This window comes from Spea bombifrons, chromosome 8 (genome assembly GCF_027358695.1).
Source record: "Spea bombifrons isolate aSpeBom1 chromosome 8, aSpeBom1.2.pri, whole genome shotgun sequence".
Taxonomy (NCBI): domain Eukaryota; kingdom Metazoa; phylum Chordata; class Amphibia; order Anura; family Pelobatidae; genus Spea; species Spea bombifrons.
Genome location: NC_071094.1, coordinates 38,656,415 through 38,682,627, shown reverse-complemented (window position 1 = coordinate 38,682,627; position 26,213 = coordinate 38,656,415). Strand labels below are relative to the sequence as shown.

The following is a 26,213-nucleotide window of genomic DNA, read 5'->3' as shown; positions in this document are numbered from 1 at the left end:
TTCTCATGATGTTCCAGAGCAGAACTGTCAGCTCTATGGGACAGAAATGATCCAGTAGTGGATTATGGATATGTGTTGCCGGCATGTCATAGATGCGAGCCTGGATGTGCATGTATGTTATCAGAATACCAAGAATCCAGAATAGCGAAAACCAGGAAAAACAGACCTTATTATACTGATATTTGTAAATGCATGTTTTTTCCCTTTCCATATACCCATAGGCTAAATGTTTACCATCTCTTATTTGTTCAGCAGAGGTATTAATCCTATATGGGTTAATATTTTGTATAGTACACAGATTTCATGTCCCTGCAGGCAACGGAACTCTCCGAATTGACTAGCAGACTACCCGTTGCTATACTCTATTGCCGTGGCGGTATTGACAGCTTATCAGTAGGTGGAATAAGCCTGCAATTATCCCACCACACAACAGGGTTACTGCATCCCTGGTTTTTTTTTTTCCAAGACGCATATACATTTTCGATGTTTCTGACCGGTACGTGGAAAGTGCTGCCCTGCAGTATTCGGGATGTATAAGTTCACAGAAGGGAACCAATTATTCTTTCCTATAGCCTAGAGTAATTGGTTTCCTTCTGTGAGTTTATACATCCCGCATACTGCAGGGCGGCACTTAACATGTGCCGTTCATCAATAAGAGAAATACCTATGTGTCGTGGGAAAAAAAATGGCCTATGGCAATATGGGAGGAAAATGAATCAAGTTTACTGAAGATATGCAGGTATGTCAGACATAAATGTAACACGGAACCCTACTGATAGAGTAGAAGTTTTAATCTAGAAACGGAGATAATGAAAGAGATTGAGGGTATTATTTGCTAAACATGTGAGATTAAATTATTCCAGCCCACCTCTTCTGTGTATAAAATACAGGGCCCTGTGACCTAATGACCCTCACATAATGCATAGAAGGGACACACGCCGGCCAACATCAGTTCAAGCTTATCATAGTCCTTTTAAATGTATGTGTGGTTGGACGGTGGCGAAAGGGGCAAATGTATAAGGCCCCATTCTCCACCTCCATCTATTTATCATAAAGGAGATGTGGTTGAAGACCTATCCTGGCACGTGGTATACTTAGTTTCGGTCAGCTCCAGCACCGACTCGGCAAATGCTTCAGGGACTCTCGCCCATGGTGGGGTGTGATGAGACCCTCCTCGTAAGCATGTGTGAAAAGCACTGATTTCTATGGTAGTGCTTTCCTACCACTGATTGGCTGCTTCTCATAGCCAATCAGTATTAAGGTTCATCAGACCACGAGGTGGAGAGGAGATAAGTATCCATATCAAACTATCCATAAAGTACTTTTGCATGCATTCTTTTTTGGTGAAGCATCGTGGACATTAAACTGTCCCTGCAAGTTGTTGAGTTGGAATTGTCCAAGTTGCTTCAGCATACCTACATACTCACAGTTTAGTGAATAATCTCCCGTAAAATAAAATAGTGAATGGAAAAAGAAACATGGGTTGCTGTTGAGTTTTCTTCTGCATGTTATTTTTGCTGCATACTCCACGAATACATTAGTCATTAGCCCTCGGATGCTGCAATGCAGTGAGAAAGCGGAAAATTAAAACTGTTGCATTGCTTTCTTGCAGGTCGTGTTTTAAAAACGTTGTCGTCTTTATTTAATAAATAACTTTGACTTAAGAAGAGCCCCAGATGATAAAGATTAATAATAAAAGGTATTTTCTTTCATAATGTGCAAAGGCAGCATAGAACAGATGTCAACCGAAATTGAATAATCGTTGGTATGAATCCAAAAATGGATAAACTAAGAAGATTAGTGGCTCTAAAAAAACATATAAACTGTTTTCCAGAGTTTGCACTGATTTATTAAATTTTATTAGAGTACTCTGCTTACTGATGGTTTTAGTTAGGGTTTTTTTTTTTAGCAGATTAAAGATATGCTGACGTGTTTCTTATACCATTTCAGAACACTTTTAACGCGAGGCTCTGTTTGTCAAACCTAGTTTGGGACTTTATATCATTATCATTTTTAAAATATTGTTTCAGTATGAATGTGCAGGCCAGTTTGTAGAATAAAATATCCTTCTAATGAAGAAATGATGCTGTGGACATGGATGAGGTACACCTGAACGTGTAATTAGGGTATTTATAACACCTGAATGTATAATTAGGGCATTTATAACACCTGAATGTATAATTAGGGCATTTATAACATCTGAATGTATAATTATAGGGCATTTATAAAATCTCCCCACCACATGAAATAATGTGGAAGCCTCCGGAACTTTTTAAATACTTTATTATACATTCAATAATCCTGCAATAAAATAAAATTACATAAATTATGGTGGGTAAAGGTGATGGAAAACCCTTCTGCTAAAATTTAGGGGTAAAATGAAACCAACCACCATAAAATAAAATGAAACCAACCACCTTTAAGAGAAACTGCAGCTCCAGAGCTGCAGTCATAGCGCTCCCACTATGGTCTGATCTTTCACACAGCTGATTGGCTGCTCGAAGCAGCCAATGAGTGTCCGGAAAGTTTTTTCATTGAGGCCCCTCCCCATATGCATTAAAGGGCATCTGATGGCCGGAGTGTCCCTCAACCTAGGCTTAAGCAGCATCTTCTTATGAATTTTGGTGACTGCTCCTTTTTTCCCCCCCAAACCTTCTGCTAGTGGATTCATCATCGAGGTCATAATTAAGCAAATTAGAAGGTTTGTTCACTAAAGTTGGAGTTTGTAAAAAAGTCGTACACTTAAAATTCCTGATATTCTTGCTCATTATAAAGGACTGACCCTTTACATTACCGAAATACTTTGAGTTGTCCACTATCCGTTTTTTCAGCATTATAGACTATTGCAAACTTTTTAAAACAAATGCCCACATGTGAGGAACTCCGGGGATGTTTTTATGCAGCAAGCAAGAAAAGACCAAATAGCAATGAGGGTAAGTGAGGTTTGGTACTTGGCTGATAGAATCCTGATGAGGGCGATTGAACATATATCTCAGTGTGAATTCTGATAACTACCGCAATACTCTCTCTATTTTTTTTTCATGTGGTCTCAAAAAGAACATTTTACGGCATGACTGCTACTTTATACATTTGCAGAGCTTTTGAAATCTATCAGGTTTTGCTTGAAGGCTTTGATCTATTTTGACATTGTCTAACAAATATCTCACTGCTATTAAAGTGCCCTTTCTGTGCACCATTATTACAATGAAAAATCTTTTTTTGTTATATTACCTGCATAAGTGTGTTTTACGTGCTAAAGAAAAGAAAAAGTGGCACTTAGATTTTCTGATGCAGCCCAACACTTCTACACATATGGCAGTGAGCTAAGTAAGGCACACATGGAGGTATATATATATATATCTGTTATTTGAGATTTCTCGCTCTTCCTTATGATGCTCTTCAGACAGGGTCAAGATGGAAGCAATATGGAGAATTTTGGAAGGAGACATGTCCAGTCTAAAGCATAGGGAAGAAAATTAAAGGTGGCAAGGCTAGGTGAGGAGATCAGAGATGCTGTGCATTGAGAGTAAAAGGTCCATGCATACCTTGGCACAGACTTGTAAGCTATGTGCCCATAGTTTTGCATGCCATCTCCTGAGGCCGAGTGCTTTGATCATTATGATGTCATCACACCTAGGAAATCCTTGACCTGGAGTCTCCGGGTGAAGCCCTGCTACCCCGGGTCTCTGGGTCAGTTTCTTTTTTGGCTTTGACGCTGTGCCCTTGAGCTTGAGATGGGCTTCCATTATCAAAATAATACTGCAGCTCCAAAAACTGTTATCTAGTGAGGACCCATGGTGAGCTGTCATTAGCACCATAATATATGCCTGCTAGCAAAAGCTATGTTATTTGAATATATTATTATTATTATTATTATTAGTTGATAAAATTGTACTTTTACAAGGGCTTTTAAAACCACAGAAAATATGTAAACAATTTTCCTAACTTTGCGGGAATACAAGAATTTCTTGATAGCCAGTACTATAACAGCATACTTTTTTTTAACCTTTTGTGGTTACATATGTGTATGCATAGCTGGAAAAAATTGAACTAGGGCTTCATTTCGCCTGCCTGGAAAAATATACATTATTTTGTTTTTCTAGATTTTTTCCCGTTACCAAAAGCATTTGTTTAGAGAGCTGTATTTCTACATTTGTGTAAATATCTATGTACTGTGATTGGGCCTCAAGCAATTTGGACATAGTGTGACCCGCATTGGTTATATTGATAATATTTTTGCATAAAGTTGCAAATAGAAGTTTGATTTTATGAATTAGCTATACTTGAAATTCATAAAATGACTCACATTCTATTCCCAGTGGAATGAAAGGTCAGGGTAAGTAATAAGCTATGCTTGTCACCTCAGTTGCACCCCTTGCTCACTGAAGTGAGGGGTTAAGTCACATCATGTGCCCCTCCAAGGATGGATGGAAGGGATAACAATAAATAAATAAATTCAAGCATACTAAAAATGCCCTACGGCTGTCTGCCATGTAGGTAGTGATGAGGTCCATCTAGATGTTGTTTGTGTGAAATTATGCCGCCAGCTCTTTATTGTCGGGCCATAATAAAACAAAAAGCCCCAAGCAGATTGAAAAATGTCTGCTCCAGTGCACCAGCGCCCCCCCCCAGTGGTTGGAACATGCATTGCAACCTCCTATAATTTGAATGGTGTCATTGGTGCTCAAGTTGTGACAGCCCTGCTTGAAGAATTTGGACCGGCCTTGGGGGGCAATTGTCCCCATGCCCCTCAGACAACACCTGATGGGACAATAAAGGGAACTATTTCTACATGGGACTGCAGTTTAGTACACAAGTCCTTCTGTTTAAATGTCTTACATGGAAGAGGCTACTTTGCACCCAAATCATCACCTTTACAAGTAGAACGTTGAATCCACTTACTTAATTGTAAAATAATCTTAAAGCTGATACTTCTTTAAAAATAAAAAAATAGTTTAAAAAACCCCAAAACACTGGTAGAACTTCAATCTGAAAGTTGCTACACTTTTGAAGCACTAAATGACCTTTTAAGTGTTATTAGCAAGCAGTGGTCTCTTATATCCTGACACAATTGTTTCATTTGCGCTAATGACAAATGACATATTTCTCCTTGCTATGTGCCTGCAGGGTTAAATGACTTTATTATCATTAACGAGTCATTACTCAGCCTGTCTGGATCCAGCAGGGAAAAAACAGCCCACAAGAATTTTGCATATGAGTAATTAGAAAATAAAAACGTTACCTATACCATCACGAAAAACTATTCTCTTACCCCTTTGATTTTATTTCAAACATTCATTATTTTAATTGATATAGCTCAGGGGGGGCCATCGTTTGCTGTGATTGCTTAACAATACTGTGATAGAGAGTTGTAGTGAAGTTAGATCTTATTTGTCTTATTAAAGGATCAAGTTGTAAGAACAAGAATTATTTGGCAAATGCGTTGGGCTGTAAAGAGAAATAAATATAAATGTTTTTAGATACGCTATTTATTTAATGCTAGATAAGGATATTTTCCTCGAAAAAGTAAAGCATCAATATTTAAGATGTACAGGGGTAACTTAGTCATACTTTTTACAAACTGTATAAACAACCTGGTGCTATATAACTAAATGTAATATAATAAGTGCTTTATCAGTACTTTCATATACATTGATTTAACCTACTAAAAGAGAGAAGCTGCAGCTTCAGAGCTGCATCAGAATGCTCCCTCCTTGATCTAATGTTTTGCACCACTGGCTGCCTGCTTGAAATCAATATATGAAATATTGTATGTAAAAAAAGACATTTATATCATTCCCATTTTAAATAAGCTCTAAAATAAATAATAAAGCTCTAAAAAATAATATGATTATTGTAATTATATACTAAAGTAAAAATTAAACAGGTCGCCTGTTTAATTAATGCCAATGTAATGTTAGTTTTTTCTCCATACTAAGAACTTTTAGAAATCATACAGTCATAAAAGGGTCAAAATTATACTCCTAGGTAATAATGTTTAATTATACTTTAATTAAATCTTTTTTTGAAAACCCAAGTTATTACAAATAGAACAAGAGTAAATGCAATGGCCATTTAAATTAAATTATGTGACTTATTAGATATAATCAAGGATAATATACTGTATATACCAATCAACATTGAGCTGCCAATGTGGTCATAACAAAAGAAAAACGTTCTAGAATAAAAATTCTAAGGCAAATTCCCACCGATTTTATTTGTCAATAAGGAATATTTTTTTTAAATTATCATTTACTTTTTGTTGGCGTTAGGAGAGTCCCTGTTTGCATTCTGTGCGTTGCACATTTCAAGGTGGAAAAAAGAATAGTCATTGATTCATCCCTAACTGAAAAAGTCTTCTAGTAACTTGGTGGAACGTTCATGATTGGGTCTATTCACTAAGACCATAGCCACATGCCCTTGGACAAAGCAATTTGTATATTCACCGATATACAAGTTGTTGGTGAGGGCATGAAAAATAAAAGGACAAATGTTTAAAAGTAAATAAATAATTTTAGGAAAATAAAATGGGTATCCCCTGGACAGCCTCTCTTCCGAAGGGGGGTGGGAGTGATATAGCCCCTACATATAACTCCCCTAATTCCCATGCTCAGGTATAATCAGATACCATCGCGTATGTGTAAGATGATCAGAGCAACAGGTGAACGGCGTCTCACTTCACTTAATATACTCAGGTCTGTACTACGGATCAATTATAGCTTTGTTTTTGTTGGAAGGTTCCGCTATGCCTTTAATATCAACATATATATTTTTTTAGCATTTCGTAAACAGCGCTTCACTTTATGAGTTCGCTCGGTGCCGGTATCCCCACATATTGGTCTGACCTCATTTTACGCGGGCAGATTTTATTACTTACATGGTGAATGACCACTGTCGGTTACCTGCGTGTCTGAGGGTACTGATGTCACTTACACCTGTCAGCTGTGAATCATAAAAAAAGTGAGAAGCACAATACTGGAACAGCTCATCCTTATTAAACAAAAAACATAAGTCATAAAAAAATATTAGCATCGCAGTCAGCTGGCTTTTAACTTCTTTAAGTTAAATTAAACACACGTGGCATCACAATTTGCAATAATTGGACTAATTAAAATACAAATGTCTTTTGTTTGTGTTTATTTGCCATTTTATTGCTAGCGTGCCATTTTAAATAGCAGTTTTTTTTATTTTTTTTTATTTTCATTACCATTTTTTATTTCTGATTTTTAATAGAGCTCTAAATATTTCATACCTTCTAAAAAGACGTGTTTTCGTAAAAATACCACGAACAAAGAACTTTCACCTTTTACACTCAATATTATGACGTGAGCATGTGGCATGTGAAGTAGTGTTATTATCATGAGGTAAAAACTGGGCCTATGTTGTTATTTTTGTCTGTTGACTCTAAAGGTAAACCAAGTGTGCCGTATTCCGCTTAAACATCAGTTTTCTTATTATTTTCAAAGTTTCAAAAGCATTTTTGTTTTTCATGCTAACAAACCCTTTCCATTGCTTTTTTTCCCCCCATTTTTTACTGAGAAAATGGTTTCTTGCAGAATTACGCCTGCTTTATTATGTCGCCCAGGCGGCTGGTTATGGTCACCAGGGTAAGTTCTATCAATAATTTCTCCCTATTATGGCTGAATCCCTTGCTTGAGCTAAATTTAATCTCCAGCAGCTAAGAAAAAAACAAAAAAAAAAAAAAACCCATGGCTTACTATCTCTTGGCTGACGCGAACACTTAAAGCTGTCACTCGCATCACTTTTGGCGGGTTCCTGCTGAGACGATGGCACTAGAGGTGGCTCTTAATAAGAAATACTGCAGCAAATGAGAGGAACTTCTGGCTGCCGGTGGAATTTTATTGGACCTGCTAGCTATGTGTTTGCGAATGAGCCGCGTTTGGAAAATATGAATCCTAATTCAGTGGCGGTACGATTAAAGGTAATTTGCTTAATTGTGTGCTAATTGTCGCTTGCTCTCGAATGAAACAAAACTGCGCTGAATGTATTCGTAGCTGGTTAAACATCGAGAAATTGTAACATTCAAGTTTTTTTTTTTTAGTACTCTTAATTTATGCGTTTTACACAACATTGCATATTTTGTGCAAAAAAAAAATATAAACATTCGCACCATTTTTAGGTCTCTGCGGAGCAACTAACTTAAGATTCATTGTTTCATAAGTATCATTGTTTTCTTGTTATAGTTTTACACAATTAGAAAATTGAAAAATTGAAAAAAAGTTTTTTCTTTCTACAATCGTACGAAGATATGTAATAGGAAATCAAAGAATAAAGAGGTTTAGGTACAAAACAAAAGCAGGACTAATCTGAGAGTGCCCCCTAGATAGCTCGCTCCTGCTAAATCCCCGCTCGGGAGAGTCTCAAATGTTAGCTCACTCATACCATTAGAGAAAATGTCAGACTCTTCTTCTTCTGCATTAGTTAGGAGGGGTATCCACACACTTTTGGTCATCTACTGGACGTGTAACACCATGAACAGGGAGAATGAACTTTTTTGGGGGGGTTAAACTACCAATAAAAAGTAATACTTAAAGCTTAAACATTAAGTTTTTCACTATATTTTTAACATGCTCATCGGTTCACAAAGCTAGTAGCTTAACTTCAATTATTTTCATAATATGCCAGAAAACAAAATTGTTTGTGACCTTTTAGTGAGTGTAAACGTTGAAAACGTAATATCAGGTTGAAACATATGCAACATTATTTTTTACTTTAATCGATTTGACATTGTATACCAATATATATATATATAGTACTTTATGATTGGGGACAGTTATATAAGGTAACAGGGGTGGGTTGTCTCTCAGGGTATTTCACATCTACATTCCTCAAAACAGTGCCGGTCCAAATTGGGCCTGCTTGCTCGAAGGGCCTTAGAGGGTAATTGAGGGTGTGCTAACCAATGGTGTTAACGTGAGTGTGTGTTATAAGTGATGTCTGTGGTGTTAGTATGTGGGTGTGTGTTAGTCTGTGTGTAAGCATGTGTGTAGTGTGTGTTTTCTATTAGAGTGGCACTTGGCTTTACTCGACCCTGTGACAGAAGGTGCCATTCCTTCTCTGAAGAGAATCTAAATATATATATGTATGTATATATATATATATATATATATATATATATATATATACCGTATATGGCCTACAAAGCGATACCTCTTGGCTGGACCAAATATTTTTTCTTTAAAAACTAGAAAAAATCTTACACCATATTTAAAGGTAAAAAGACATATTTGAAATAGGATGGTGCTTAGCCTATCAGCAACTGTTTTGGGTGGAAATTTGTTGTGTTTTTTTGTGGCTGTGCATGGGGTTGGAATTTGGGGAAATATATCTTAAACCGAAAGACTGTGGCCGATCTGAAAGTATTCCTGTGCGTGCCGGTTTACATGCCCTTGCATGAGTCCTTACATGTATGTGCAATTTCCAATGATCAGAGGATGCTGCATGTTGCATTATGAAGCATTTTGTCCCGGATAGTAATAGCACTTCGGTAATATACATAATTCCTTTACTTTGATTTAAATAAACTGTGAATGTACAGCTTTGTAACCCTGCCTGACATATTACTGTTCATATTATACAGTTAATACAATCGATGTATATAATTTTGGAGATATTAATATGGGACGAATCAGCATGAGACTTTTAGTGAAAATTTTGATATTTCCATTCAATGGCAATGTTTTGAATGTATGAACGTGGACCGGTCACTCCGTAGTGAATAGATGTAAAGTTAGGCTGAGATAAGAAAAACAGTGTTGTTTTTTCATTGTGTAGCCAACATTCCAAAAAAATTATTGTTCAGGAAATAGCTACCTGAAACTCTTATCCCTGTGGGCCATGAGCATGCGCAGGCACATTCAGAATGTTCTGGTTACGATTCCAGAATTCAATAAGAGCAATTATTGGAACACTTGAAGTATATGGAAAATGGCTAACACAGATAGATCATTTTTCTTATTGAAAGTGCACTTGCGACAAACTCATAACATGCACATGAAATACAAAATACAAATAAAATATTAAATCACTTTTTTAAAAAATATCCCCATACCTTTAACAGATCTCAAGATATTGTAAATGGCATTACACATTGTTAGCAGAGGAAGGGTAGGTGCCTAAGACTATTCCATAAGCACTACCTGAGCCGGGACCTGCCCCAAGGGGTTAAAAAAAATGCAACATAACATACTTGTATGTTAACAACATGTATTTGTTAGCACTACAAAAAGAAAGAATGCTAGTCTAGCAATGTTATCTCTCTAGGACAATTGCATTAATGAACTTAACTAGGCTATTTTTATTTCCCATTCAGAGGATATTGTACGTTTCTCACCAGACCTTTGTTTTTTTCCCCAGCTATTGAAGTCAATCTCCAGAAAGCCCTGGCCGAAGCCTCGGAGACCTGCACTCAGGAATGCCTCATCCTCGGCCATTCTGACAACTGCTGGATGCCACCGTCCTTGACACAATACCAACAGGCCAACCCGCCTTTGCCTTCGTTTGGATTTCAGCAAGGATGGGGAAGAGGAACTAGACCAGATGGAGTGCACACTCTTGGAAGACCGGTCCCCAAGGATGATATTGACAAAGGGTTGTCTCGATCCCAGTTTTACAATACATGCGAAAGACTTTGTAATGTCGAAGATCCAGTGAAAGTCATTCCCTTGGCAAACTTCACCCCATGCCAACAAGCCCCGGGATCAGGGAGCAATTCAATCTTCGTACATGAGCACCAGCTGTAAAGCATATTATCTACTATAGCAGCTATTTCCATGTGTGTGTCAGATGTATATAGTCACTGCTTAACACTCCATCATAAAACATATGTAAAAAGAAAAAAAAAAGTCGGGGGTGTGCATATCCATATAATGCTATAGTCCACAATTCTATAAGGGCTTTAGTGTTATATCCTTCAATTGCTTCATGTAAATTGACGATGTATATGGTAGAAATATGGTCATTTTTTATGGTTCAGATAGACCTGCTTTTCAACGCTAATTACCCAGCAAAGCGCAAAGACTATTGATTCTCTTCGTTGTATCGATGCAAATTAGTAGAACACAGGGCACCATTATGATCCACGTCTTGCTTAGTTTGTATTTTGTATATAGTACATTTAACGATGTTTATTTAGCAGACACAATGAGATGAACTAACTCAACTCACATTATACCGACATAGAGCGTCGACATTAGGCTTCTAGTTCTCGTAGAAGATCTCAGAGTTTTTATAAATGGAAATACATCTTTCACAAGAGGTTTCTTTATTTTTCTTTTTTTTTTTTTTATTCAGGTAATTGATTATCAAATCAATAGCATTGTATGATAAGTAAATATTTTCATTAAAAAAAGAAGCATGCCATTTTTAATGTGATCAATGTGTGTTTTAGCATGTGGCTGTTTTGGCTGCCACCACCCTGATGTACAGTGAATACTTAATATTTTACAAGCCCTCCCTGGTTAAACAGATGGCAAACTAACCACGGGATAGAAATTATTTTGGGTTTTTTTCTAAAAATTCCAACCTCTTTAACGCAGACACTATTTGCGTTAATCATTAGTTGTATACATTATGCATGTCAACACATATTGTCAGACACACGCATTTCTTTTATTTTAGTCATTATTTAAATACTTTTTGTAGAAAATTATCTGTGAAACTAAAAACTAAAAATAATAGTAAGAAATATTCATCTCTGGCGTATGGTGGGTTAGGTTTAGAGGAGGCGCTTAAAAATGAAATGTAGCTGTAATACCACAGGCACACATACCAACATGCAAACTATGTAGGTTATTCATTAATATCTGTTGTAGGCATTATCATCCTTTAAATGGGTCATTTCAGTCCTTGGATGCTTCATGGCACTTGGGTTGACTCCAATGGACCAAGTCCCTGTGATCATTATCAGGTCTACTCACTAAACAGTGACCAGGCCTGGCCTGACCATCTGGCACCACGTTGGGTGCTACATTGTGTGGCCAACTGCTGGATATGTCACAGGCTACATGTCTATAAACACGTAGTATGTGGCTGCGCATATCCTACTGTTGGCCACACTTATGTCATCATGGCTGGCTTTAAAGTGCTAGAGTCAACTTGTCGTTGCCAGTCCGTCCCTGAGAGTGACATCAGTCAAGTTTCTAATGGACTCGACCAATGGCTTGCATTCTTAGTGAATAGACCTGCCTGACTTGGCATTCCCCAAGATAACTTACAACAATGAGGCCTCATTGTTTAAACCCAAGGGTACCCGCTGTGAAGCTACTTTAACCCCTTAAGGACAATGGGCAGTCCCTAAACCCATTGAAAACATGTACGGGCTTTGTCATTAAGGGGTTAAGACAAATGGGAAGGAAGTTGGTATTTTGACATATAAACAAATTATGTCTTGGCTCCTATTTGGCAATCCCAGGTTAAACTCCAAACCTGTATCCCACTGGCTAACCCAAGACAATTTCTTACATGAATCAAACCAAGATTGAAAGAATACAAATTTGGGGATAAATGAATCTATCTTGAAGAATAAAGAAATCTTGTGAATTACAATTGGATAGATTTTTCTGTGAGCTTCTTAACGTAACCTAACAATGTAATTAAGATCAAATCTAGGTGTAGAATGCTGTAATTTATCTGCTTGTCTGCTTTTAGAAATTTCCACTTGTTGAAGGGTCCAAATGAATGCTGAAACAGCTTTGTTCGCTCTGTTGCCAGAAAATATTAGTAGAGTTGCAATTTTGATATTGTCCCCCACTGTAAATTTTTTGGGAAAAAAAAAAATATATTGTTTTCCACGTGCGAAAATGTTTCACTGTATCCTTATGATTATAGTAAGATAAGAAGAAATGAAAAGCTATTTAAATGTGTATTTTTTCTGTTTTCATATATCTACAGTATATATATATATATACTTTTCCTGTGGCACACACTGATTCCAAGTTGCATGTATTTCTTAGAAATAAATGTTAATTCTTAAAGGACTTAAAGACATCATCGGTAGTCTTCACCTCAGATACCATGTTACCTTTCTAACTGTGTTTCTATGTCAGCAATAAATAAATGTTTCAAAATGTTACCTAGAAGTCGCAAAGGGATATTGTCTAACCATATTTATTACTTCTGCGTTAACACTGTAAAGGCGTGTATTGGATGAGTTTATTGTATGAGTCGTAAATAAAATCACTTCAGTAAAACCTTAGTGCATATATATAAAAAACTTTTCTCACTTCGCAGTTTATATTATTAATTATTATTATTATTATTATTATTAGTAGCAGTTTCTTGTAGTGCAAATATTAGGAAACTATATGCCAAAACTAGAATTGACAACAGGTAAAAGGGCCCCGGCTCACACGCTTAAAATCAGTTGTACCTTTATTAGTATTTATATTATTATTTGATCTGATGTGCATTTTTATTGATTAAAAAAATCTTTATTTATAATAAAAAAAGACAAACAATTCCTCTGTAACTCAGCTAAATTAGATCCCTCTTATTTTTACTTTTAAAAAGTAAATTTGTTAAGAAAAAGAAGAGTATGTTACAAACAGAAAATTAAAGGTGCTGTTCCACTTACTGCCAAATTTGTAATTAAATGCTTCTGCTAAAGGTAAATGGGTATTTTTCAGCTAAAACAATGCAAGTACTTTAATGTGCATTCTTCATTGGTGGGGCTCTATGGGAGACCGGGGTCTACCTTTAAACCTTCACAGAAAAGAATAAGAAACACAGATTTGCTCACGACTAATGGGGGACCTCGGTCATGTAAAATGAAATATTTATAAATATTTGCATAAAATAAAGAAAGCAATAAAGAAAATTCATTATGCGATCATTAAAAGCAATGCTGGCCCATTGTGAATGTTCTTTACAACCTCATTCTCAATGAGAAATGGAACAGATTCAAAATTCAAACCACAAGTCAGCAGTCCTGCCTGGATATAATACTTTACAGTCCGGGGTTCGTCCACAATGACGCACTCAGCAATTTGAGACTCTTTTGGTTTCCTGACAGAAATTAATGGCTTTGCTTGTACTGTTAGAAAGCCATTGATCTCGCTAAGCAAACAATGTGTATGTTCTATTGTATTTTTTACTTCTTTGTTTTACTAAATCACAAAAGAATTCCAAACTATTCAAGTATTCAGTACATTATATGAGAAGTTGGGGGGGGGTCTGTCATTATCTGTTTATATATGAAATTCTAGTGGCTTAATTTGTATCGCTATACACCAGAGTAGGTATTTAAACTCTAGGGACACCTGACCATTACACCGACAGATACTTTTATGACATTGCAGTCTAAATACATAGACATTAATATGAAGTTGGTCCACCTTTGCTGCTATAACAGATTACATTCTTCTGGGAAGGATTTCCACACGATTTTGGAGAGTTTCTGTGGGAATTTTCGGCCATTCATCCAGCGTTTGTGAGGTCAGCCACCGATGTTGGATGAGAAGGCCTGGCTCACAATCTCTTTGTTCCAGTTCATCCCAAAGGTGTCCAATGGGGTTGAGGTCAGGGCTCTGTGCGGGCCGGTCAAGTTCTTCCACACCAAACTCATCCAACCATGTATTTATGGATATTGCTTTGTGCGCCGGGGCACAGTCATGCTGGAATAGAGAAGGTCCTTCCCCAAACTGTTCCCACAAAGATGGAAGCAAAGCATTGTCCAAAACGTCTTGGTATGCTGAAGGCGACATACCAAGACATCTTGGACGATGCTGGCTTCCAAATTTGTTGGCTGGATGGGTATACTGAGTATTGGGTCTAAACATACACTTTATGGACAGGGGAACAAATGATAGCAAATAAATACATCCTATAAAATCTTCGTAACAGACCATAATTAATATGAAAATGACAATTAACCATTTCAGTGCCTGTATTCTGTCTTCATAATCCCCTTCATCAAAACTTTCAGACAGATCAGTTCTTGATTTTGTGTTTCGTGGCAATAAAGCATTCTAAAGCTATTAGTGAGATAACATTAAATATCTTTAAATAATTTGTTTTGGGTACGGGGTTTTAATAACACTATGAAATATGATTCCATTGTGGCATTTCATTATAAAAGGGCTAACTACAGGAGTTTGTGTTGAGTAGTACGTCTCTTTTCTTTATTTTCAGGAAGTCATTCTTTAGCGCCTATCCCGATACATTTCCAATTGTGACCTTGTTAACTGTTTCTACATTGCAATCACCCAGCGCAATCACTTTCACTCAGCAAGGCATCCACTGGCAATTTCCAGAAATCGTTCATTCTGTAATTAGCCATGGAAGCTAAACATGTGAAGTGTCTAAGAGACAGCTGAACTTGATACAACCATTTCGATATTCTTCCTTTAAAAAGTCACATACCAACCACCATGGCTATTAAGGCAATTACTGACATGGTCACCAGTAGAATGTATTATGCTACGAAAGGCTCATGATTGCACAACGGCCAAAACGTATAAGGGTAAATTTGTCATTATGTTTTTGCCAAGTAACTTTTTGTACAACACATTTAATTTCCTGGTTTAGTAGTTTGGATTATATTTTGAGACCTTTTTCAGTTGGAGACACAATTTGGTATAATACATTCTCTCTCTGGTCACCTGTGACATTTTTGGAACCACTCCACACACTGATGTCCTCCGTGGACAGCCTGTACTTCACTCTCGCCCTCCTGTGACATTTTCATCCAGTTCTCCCCCACTGTGGAACCGCTCTGCATAGTGATGTCCAATGATCGATAACTTAACTTACTTAACTTTCACAATCAATACTGCAGCATTCTGGCCCGTTCCACTACCCCGGTGGAACTCCACGGAGTCTCAGTGAAACCAACACACAACAACAAGAGCAGGAAGCTGGAGACCGCCACAGGAGCAAATAAAGAATCAAAATCTGCGATGTATGATAATTACTTGTTTATTAGCAATAATCCATCACATTGATATGCAGCTACAAGGTGACACACCCTTTACGTGAGACATGATGAGAACCACCTAACGCATTTCACACTGAACTCAGCGCTTACTCATAGATGCTCAACTTTCCACATCTACCCACAACCTATGTCCCAACTCTGCCACACGTACAACCTTTCTAACCCATCTACCCCAGAAGGCTACCCAAACACAACATTTGGAACTGCCTCCACACAAATTAACACAAACCAGCCTTTAGCAATGTATCATATATGTACTGCCATCATACACTGTGGGCATAACCTGCTAATATATCACATGGGAGATCCACTCCAATTGCTTACTTTTGATTTCCCAGGTTTGGCCTGGGCAAACACAACTAACAAACAAATTAGAAAATTTGGAACAAGAACTTAGAGCTTTCTTGTTCAATTGTGCTTGTTTCATTCAGCATCCGGCCTCATTTGCATAGATTCATATGCACAAATTTGACAAAATTCTTTAAACTTTCATTTTGTACAAATCTGAAAGCACAATTCCCACTATTTGCCATTAAAAGCCAATCATATTATACATTTATTCTGTAAGGGGGTCCCAAAATTTCTGATGGCGGCCCTGACTGGGTATGGAAATCTGTGAAACGATAGCCGTGCAAAGTGTTTAGTCATTGCCTTCATCATCTACTGTATAAGGTAGAAATTCATAATTTTAGTACACAGCTAAAGTACTCAATACTTTAATGAGACGCATATAAAAGCAGACTATTGTCATGTGCAAAAAAATAGGGAGTAAAGTGATTTTTTAACTAATTTAGAATTGATTTCCATTTTCTTCCTCTGCTTGCATTTCAACTAAAATTAGTTATTTTTGATTGTATCGAACAAATGTTTTGTGAAGACAGAAGGTAGCAGCGGATAAAAAGACAAAAAGGGAAAAAAAAAACAAAAAACCCTCAATTTTCGATTCGATTTTCTGCTTGTTCATGACGAGTCGCCAGCACACGTAAGGGTTAATGCTCCGTTAATGCAGTGCGTACAAAGTCTTCGAATATATTTCTCTATATGCTGCAGGCAACAATATCGCAAATCCTTATTGTTCCTCGCCACAAAATTATCCTGGAGATCTATGTACCGCCTAATGTTTGAATTACTGCCGTCTCAAACACAAAAGCAATCTGTGAAATGAGAAATAGCGACAATGCCTGCTTTTTTTCCCATGGAAATAGATGCAATTTTCCTGATCTGGTTAACAAGTCTCTTTCATAACATCTTAATTAGTTTTTCTTCAATATTACCACCAGTAATGGTCATTTCTGCTCTGCTTCCAACTATAAAATGATATTTTTGACATGTGCAATGATAGCAATTTTGTTAGTTCCTTTTTTTTCCAAATTACGTATATATCCAAATATACTCTTTGGGGAAAACTTGGTTTAAACTCTATCTGCAGAAAATATTACCATTCCATGCAATGCTTGCAGAGAGGATTCTAACGTTGAATATATTGCATCTAAGCATATCCTATCTTCATAGAGAAAGACTGTGTAAGGGATCGCAACCGAAAAGGAGAACGGACTCCAAAAGTATAGGCTTTTATTGTTAAAACTCTACTGCATGTATTGTATTGGACTTGATTTTTTCTTTAAAAATCCAAATAACCTCAAATGTACCTTCTATAGGGGTATTCCCATCCTAACCCTTTCACTGCCATGCGCTACTCTTGTCAGTTATAGTGGGTTAATGAGCTGCAGCAGCTTATTAACGTAACATTGTCACAATCGGGTTTTAACCCTGTAATTAGAAACCCTGTTAAAGGCTGACAGTGATGATTCTCGGTACTTACTACAGCTCTAATTGAATGCATAAAAGTAAAATGTGACCTAGACTTTCTTTGTCCAGGTACTTTGTTCTGGCCCAAACAGATCTTAAATGCGATTCTTAAAATATTATCCATGGATATCTTGCTTACAAACAATCCACTGACAAAATATATCTTATAATAAATACTACCAATAAAAAAAGATGAAGAAAGAAATGGACAAGCAATGCTTGGCCAATGAAACACAAGAATAGCATATTTACAAGTGGCAGGCAAGAAGTTCTATATGCCACCAGTCAGTCCCCCACCGCCATGGCATGAACTAAAGCAATAAATAGAAAAATATAATAAAACAAAAACAAAAAAAACTGCATTTAAGTAGGCCTGGTAGACGCTTCTAACATGTAATGCGCCTTACATAACCATGCTTAAAATCACTGAAAATCACCATTCATTCACTTGCCACGAACGGCTCATCCAGTGAGGAAAAAACATCTTCACTTTCAGAAGTCATTGGGCAATGACCCACGAAGCCGTTGCTCTCCATTACAGGAACAATGAGAGGGGCAACCCAAAAAAGATGGCCGCAGCAGAAACGCCAAATGGTAGCAGATTATTAATTAGACACTTATTATGCAGGGTGTCTGTGAGGTCCACACCTGAGAAGAATTGTTTTCACTGGGTAACCATTATAAATGTTTTATCTTCATTGCCAAGATATCAAAAACAAGCAACTAAAGAGCAAAAGGGATTGAATCACTGTCATTTTAACATGTCACATGATTGCTTTCATTTAGAACCACTTGTCTATGTTTCAGACAACACCAAACCTCAACACCAGTTGAACTGGCATATGAGGTAAGGCAAAGGTGACACAATTGCATAGTACAGAAGGATAATCCAAAAAATTATCACAGTCCAAGCCAAAGGTCAAAATCAGTTTAATCGAAATCAGGTGAGGTAGCTATGGCAAAAACAGGAACGTAGACGGAGTCCAAGGCCAGGAGTCAAAACCAGGAAATACGCAGAGCAACCAAAGAGGATCCGCAGCACTGCAGGGCCAGGAAGTACAATTCTTAAGCAACTGGTAGCATCTCTGGTAATAAAGGCCTTTAACTGGATGACAGGCCTCAGGTGTCAGGAACCAGTGAAACACTTTTATTTTACACCCCGTACATACATAAAGATATAAATGCCCAGTGGGCCAGTATCTGATAGGACAGCTTTCTTAACTTTACTGCAGTATGTGGCCACAGGCTGGGTACACTCCGCCGCATAGTGTGAGTATGAGCGTAAAAATGCAACAAGTGTGGTTGCGTGTATCCGGCCGGCAGCTGCACAAATGTAATTTGGCCTTAAAGTGCCAGAGCCTCTTAGTCATCCCTAGCCCTGAATAGAATGAGGAATATTTGCTGAAAAAAATCCACAAAACCAGGAGTGTAAGAAAGTTGGGTATAAAAAAATCACATACACACTAAACCATAAAATGCCGAACTTACTACAAGAGAAAGACAATGATCGAGTGATGATTTCTTTAGTAATTAGTTATCTGATCTTTTGTTTTCAAATATGTGTTGATGCACAGACATATGCGGTGGGTAACCAGCTCAGCATAAAATCCAGCAGAAATTCTAATGTCTTTTCTTATGCAGGACCCCGAAGCTTAGTGTAGCGCAGTGAATAATAGCAGCAAGTCATTAACTTACAGAGAAGCCGGGGTCATCGCTAAACTCTACAATGTAAAAATGTCTATTTCACTCTGTGAAGTTCCAGTTGGGTCACTTAGTAAGTTCAGAAATAAGTCAATGTGTTTATGTTCACCATAATTCAGCATTTTCAGTACTTTAACACGATAGATAGTTTACAATCAACAGATTTTTTTAAGTAAGTAAAGTAAAATGGCATAAAAAAGGAAAATGTTTTTACATGCTCATTGTACACAAACTACTTATTCGCCTCTACAGGGATTCATCTAGTCAATCTAATAGTTTATTTTTATTCCAGAGCTTGATCCACTATATTTATTAAAACGGACACTTTATACAGCTATATAATAACTATTTGGAAACATTTAAAATGTTGACTTTCTTTTATGTTTAATTTCTGACAATTTACAGAAATGCTAAATATGTACAATGTTTCTGTGTGTAATACAATGGAAAAATCTAATCTGACCTAACCTTCTTTTCACAATTTTGTAGATGAGTCATCAGCATTATACTATAGAAAATAGAACATAGAAATATAATATATTTATAATATATTATAAATTATTATTATATATTATATATTATATAAATATTATATATATATTATATAATATTATATATATATTATTATATATATAAAAAATATAAATATTATATATTATTTTTATAATATATAAATATAATATAGAACATAGAAATATCCTTTACTATTATAATGTACTCGACGGTTAAAATTACATCTTTTCATTACAAACATTAGTACAGTTTGTCACTGGACATTTTAAGTAAAATGTCATGCCAAGCCTTTTTTCCCCTTACAAAGGTTTATAATCACCCTTAATCGAGCGTTTCCTCAAGTTTACTGAATTGGCTGAAATAGAGCAACTTGTCTATTAACAAAAACAAACCCAAATGCCTACTTGACTATAGTTCAAGTTGATTCTATAAAACAACAATACTCGAGTTAACTTGCAAATACCTTGTGTTGCTATGAAAAGTCCTTGGGTTGAGTTGGGTGGTAAAGTTGAAACAATAATCTTGATACTTTAAGAGGAATCAAGTAAACCAATGAGGCCTCAAAACGTATTGACAAATTCTCATACCAAAAGACCACTGACTTCCACAATCGACTTAAGAAAACTCTTGTTAAAAAAAAACATGTGAATGATTTTAGTACCAAAAATAAAAAATAATTTTATAATATATATATATATATCTTACAATTTAATTATTTATTTAATTTAACATGAAAAACATTTCGTTTTCTAGGCAGCAACTATAAATTCTGTATTTCCCAGTCTAAGAACTACCAGTCTAAGAAATTGGTAAAACATCAGTGGCGAGCCAGCCAACATTTTTTACTCATTCGAAAGTAAAACTCCGAAAACTTCTACAGGGGAACTGCACTGAACTTTTATAACCCTTCACTTAAATTTCAAGTTGTTTCCATCAGATATATCTGACTTGTCATAGAAAGCTTTGTTCTTTGGGAAGGGTTTTTTTAAACGCAATGGAAAGTCCTCAAGTAAAGACGTGTAACATTCACTATAGTTTAATTTCACATAAAAATTGAACGGGGCCATCTGGAGTCCCAGTCTACCTAGAAAGGATGCCAAGTAAACTTGTCTAACAGATGAATGTTTCTTAAGCTAACTTTTTGGTTCAACATTTATAACAGAAAAGCAACATTAAAAAATACATTCAACAGCAGTTTTATTTTGTATCAAATCATTCTCAAGTCTATAATTATAACATATTTTGGGGCAAATATAAAGGCAAATACTTATCATTATGGTAAAAAAGCTAATACATTTTGAGTACGCTGTTCTAGATTTACTATGTTAACTTTCTTTGGCGCAACAATGGCTGGGATAGTGTAGCAAGACTTGGCCCAAATGTCACTGCATTTGTTCTTTGTATGGAAAATAAAGGGAAGGACCTGGACACATGGTGGAGCTAAAAGGTCTATTCACTAAAATAGAGAACCTGAGATTGCAAAGAATGCGGGTTGGCAGCTGACTACCCTTCATCTCATAAATTATTTTTAGTTGTTTGTTGTCTTGAGTTCATTGTGAGTAGCAAATGTGAGCTGGAAATGAGAATATACACTTCAACACACCAGCGGCCACCAGTGGTCAGAGGAAGTATTGCATTCTCTGTTGACTTCAAGATGATATCTCTATTACTTATAGAGCGCCAGGAGCTTCTCTAATGCTCTTATAACTGGATGAGAGTGAAAATTAACAATAACATTAGACTAGGCAATATACATTTTGCCAATAAAATTAACACATTAAGACTTACTGGTAAAGAAGGAGAAGGTCCTGCTCTTGGGAGCTTAAGATTGATTAAAAGAGGAGGGTAAGGAATATTTGGAACAAAAAAGCCAAATATGTTGGAAGAAAGTTTATCAAGATGATTATGATTATGACTTAGACCAAGATAAAAAAGTATGGGCTAAACCAGCTGATTTTTGCAAAAAGATTTGCAAGAAATTGTTAAACTGACATATACCGTTGAGTGGTAGCATGACACAGTATTCCAAAAAGTATCTGTTTAGCATTGCAAAAATATTTAGTAGAAAACACTATCAGCATGCCATCAATACTCAAGAGATGTTTTCACTTTGCTGAAGTATTTCAGTAAAAGCTTCTATCCCATGCAGTAAGTATTGTGTCTATGACAGTCTTTAGAAAGAAGCGTCTTTGATTACAGTTCGCCATCTGCAAGAGTAGCTACTTGAATAATAATAATGATTAAAGGATTGGATTCATTCTCCATTTTTATATTCCAGGTTTTATATTCATTTAACTACCTATAAAAAAAAAACAGACTTTTTTAAAATTAGTACTTTAATAGCATTTTTCACAATACTTTACTTAGACGTTATGGAAAATAGCTATCAAACGTAATGGAATTTTTACTTATTCCTTTGAGTTATGGGGCGGATTTTGCAGAGATATTTTCTGCTAGCTTTTCACACAACTTAAAATTATTTTATAGAATGCAGGTGAAGAAGCAGCGCATGGACTCAAATATGTAAATAGAACAGAAAGAAAAACGTAAGCTCTAAAAATGTTACCTATGAATTTTGGATGTTTTGGCAATAACCTTTATATTTAATGTCAGTAGGGCAGCAGTAGGACCTCACCAGAAAATTGGGACCAATATCAGTTTAGAAGTTGTGGAAAAAAGGCCTTCCACTATTTCTACATGGTGGATTGATTTAGAAAAGTGCTATTACAGTCCAATGTTAGATCACAGCATATATTGCCCTCTCTTTATGATACAGCCCAACCAGGATGGTGGGCCCTGGCTTATGGTTTGGAGTTTAGGTCTAAGTCCTCTCACGGGTGCAGGCAGTGCTAATACTCACTGGTGGGTGTGATGGCATGACGCTGTATCCACATGGTGTCATGAGCAGTGCAAACATTTCTTGGAGAATGTCAGTGCGCAATAGTGTTTCTCTTATACAATTAGTTTTGATATATATATAATGTCCTGAAATGTGGTTATGTTTTGGGGTAAGTATGGCTTAAGGGAAGTTGACCATTCCACTAGTCATGTCTCCATCACCCTGACATCAACTTGGTCTTCTTTAGTTTTCCAAGCCATATTCCCCCAATCCACCTGAGATATTCTTTGCTGTCCAGATTTCTCCCATTTCTGTCTACTCTCCGTCTATTCCCATCACAATTTACGTGCGTCTATTCCCTTTAAAGTCTAGCTTAGGCCAGCCAAATCCCTATGTGCTTTTTGCCTTACCCTCTGGAGAGAAGTAACTCTGAGTGTCCAACCTTGGGAAGTTCTTGGGGCTCTAGTTTGAGCCCCATTCTTGCTCTTGCCCTGTTTGCCCTTGTTCCTTGTCACGTCTAGTTATCTGAATTATGAACAAACAAGGAGCTGTGGATTCACCTAAGTTGGAGAGCTGGTTATGTTCTAGAACATTCATTAAACTGCAGAACATGCATTAAAATAACGCAAGGCAGAATTCACAGGAAAGCTACATCTGACTTATTAAAGAAAAGCAAAGTTGTTGGTATGAGTTCTTGTTTTTCATTATCATTTTAGCTGCAGGGTATGTTTAGCTAAGTGCTGTGTCATTTTTGTAAATTTATGATGAGTAAAAATAAATCTGTTTTGTCATATTAAAACAGCAAGACTTTTTCTTACTCTTTGTTATTATATTTTTTTTGTCCCACTACTTTCATGTCCTTATAGCCTTGAATATTAAGGCAAAACCACAAGGGAGCTTGAAATCTGTTTCGGAGAAAAAATAAATGATAGAGCCTTTTGCTTCAAGAAGTTTAATATGCAGGTCAATGTATATCATTTTTGTAATATTTAGGCAAAATAATATATATTAATTGTAACGGCATTGATTAACATTGATCATGTTATTATATGTAAAAGACAACTCAGGACTTTTACTTATATATATATATATATATATATATATATATATATAAATGCAAAAAAACAGAATGTTGCAGAATCGTATAATATATAATATATAAACTATAGTATATATATATATATATATATATATATATATATATATATCCATAGAAAAAATAGGAGCACTCGCATGACTTCATATTAAAGTGCAAAAATATTTATTTAGTCTTTTTAGGAATGTCTATGTAAAATAATACGGCAAATATTTATTCCAGAGCCAATATCATTGTAAAGCTAATTGAGTTTGTTTTTCAGATATTCAATGTATCCAGCAATAATAATTTGTCCCTTCAAAGCAGATCTCTGTTGACATATGTTTATCCACATCATATATCTACATGAACATCCCATCTTTGGTTTGATAAAAAAAAAAAATCTACTCACTAAAACAGTTAATTTTTAATGAAAAAGGCATTATTTAATTTTTATTGCATTTATAATAAAGCCACGCTATGCATGAACAGTCTATTTAGGTAGAAGAAAAATGTGAGTTCACAACGAGGTCATTTGCACATTTTTACTAAAAATAATTTTGAGCTAGATCGCATGTGCTATAATTTGATGTTATCTTGCTTGTGCTGTCGCCGTAATGAGAAATTATTCACATGAATAATTGCCAGGAGAAATAATGAAATCAGATATTGATAATTAACTTAATAAACACACCAAGTTCTCAAATATTTATAAAATAATACAAGAGGTAATGTTATGTTACCAAAATATGTTATTTATAACATGAAATCTTAAAACAGTGAACATCTTTCTCATGCAACAGATGGCCGGACCATAGGGAGGAATTCTAAGCTTTGGAAGAAAATGTATGAAAACAATCCGTAAAGGCATTACTGAGTTTATTTTATGTAGCTTATTTTAGCTTTTTTTTTTACCACCAAGTTTGGCTTACGTTCATAGAATTTCTATCACTTTTGGTGTTTGTGTAGTTTAGCTACTGAATGTTATAATTAGGCTATCATTAATAGGTTGGTTGGAATAAATGATTAGCAGTATTCAGTGCTTGCATTTTGCCTCTGTTGATTGCTTCTGTAATAATGTATAAGATGCAAGGTGCTTAACTTACATCTTATACAAAAATATCTTGCTGTGTTTTAGTTTTGTCCAATGACAAGAAAAGTGTGTGTATGCAGAAGGGTGAGGTGCTCCTGCCCATCAAGTCTCTATATGTCTTTCTAGGGCTTCTAGAACAGGGTGAGCTGTGTCAATGACAATATGTATGTTTCATAACTTGACATGTTCCACTTCAACGTGAGTCCTAATTGAGATGGCTGGAAGAAACGTTTACTCAACAGTGTAGAGTGCTGCCTCACCGATGGACCATTGGTCTGAGAAGACTAAATAATCCCCGGGGAGAGAAGGTCCTCAGTCCATTACATTCACATTCTCTTTCAGTTGAGTCTCCAGGTACCATAAACTGGCTGACTAGATGGTCAGAGATGAAACGTAGTGTCTGACCTAAATAATCAAAAAGCCGTAAAAAGCTAGACACGTGAGAGCAATGTGTCGCAAAACCCTGCAAAGAGTGCCATATGCAAATATTAAAATCCCCAAGCAGGGTCGCCCTCAGGCACAGGGGCAGTAAGTCATAACCAGGCAGAAGGATGGTCCATGACGCAAAGTTATGCTAATCTTTGTCAGGCAGTAACTGGGCGTCATCTGTAATGGCTCTGTCTCATATCCTGTGCGATGTCAATCTATCATGAGCGAGCTCTTTGCAACCAGAATTATATTTAAACATTTATACTACAGGTTACCCTCCCCCCGAAAATGTAATCTTTATTTATACGTGGGGTCAGTGACTTGAATCTTTAAGGTTATAAGTATGGAACAAGTAGACTGGGTTTCAACAAAGTTAAGCAAGGGCACTGAGACACGATACAGCCATATCTACTAGGTGTAGTAATTGTGGGTTCCGTTTCCAACCACCCATCTGCTGTTTTGTTGGGTTATCTCAGCAGGGATACATTCTGTCCAAGGCCTAGGGTGGAAAGTCTACAGGGGGTTCTCAGGCACTCAGTGGCAAAACCAAGGGCAGATCACCCTATTGAACAGTCAGGCTCCCTGGTGCTTTACTGCTCAATATGTTCTCTGATCAGCTGGACCATTTACACTATGAAGGACAATGTCCAGCTGATAGAGCCTCTATAGAGTGCTGAGCCTGGGGTCCCATGTTCTTTTGATTAGAAATGCCAGGGTATAACATTATATCCTAGTGCTCAGAAGTGAGGAAGGCAGCCATGGAAATGAGTCAAGCATAGGGCAGCACCCAACAAAAAAT

The 26,213-nt window shown here is 36.4% G+C and overlaps 1 protein-coding gene across 1 annotated transcript in view; it reads left to right on the top strand.

Annotated features, from left to right (window-relative positions):
• LOC128503869 (protocadherin-9-like) overlaps positions 1-11,313 on the top strand; it is a 100,534-nt gene extending 89,221 nt beyond the window's left edge. The window contains exon 3 of the mRNA XM_053474063.1: positions 10,378-11,313. Within this exon, the coding sequence (XP_053330038.1) occupies positions 10,378-10,763 (386 nt within the window). The 3' untranslated portion in view covers positions 10,764-11,313. The remainder of the gene's footprint in view (positions 1-10,377) is intronic.
• The last annotated feature ends 14,900 nt before the right edge of the window (positions 11,314-26,213 follow it).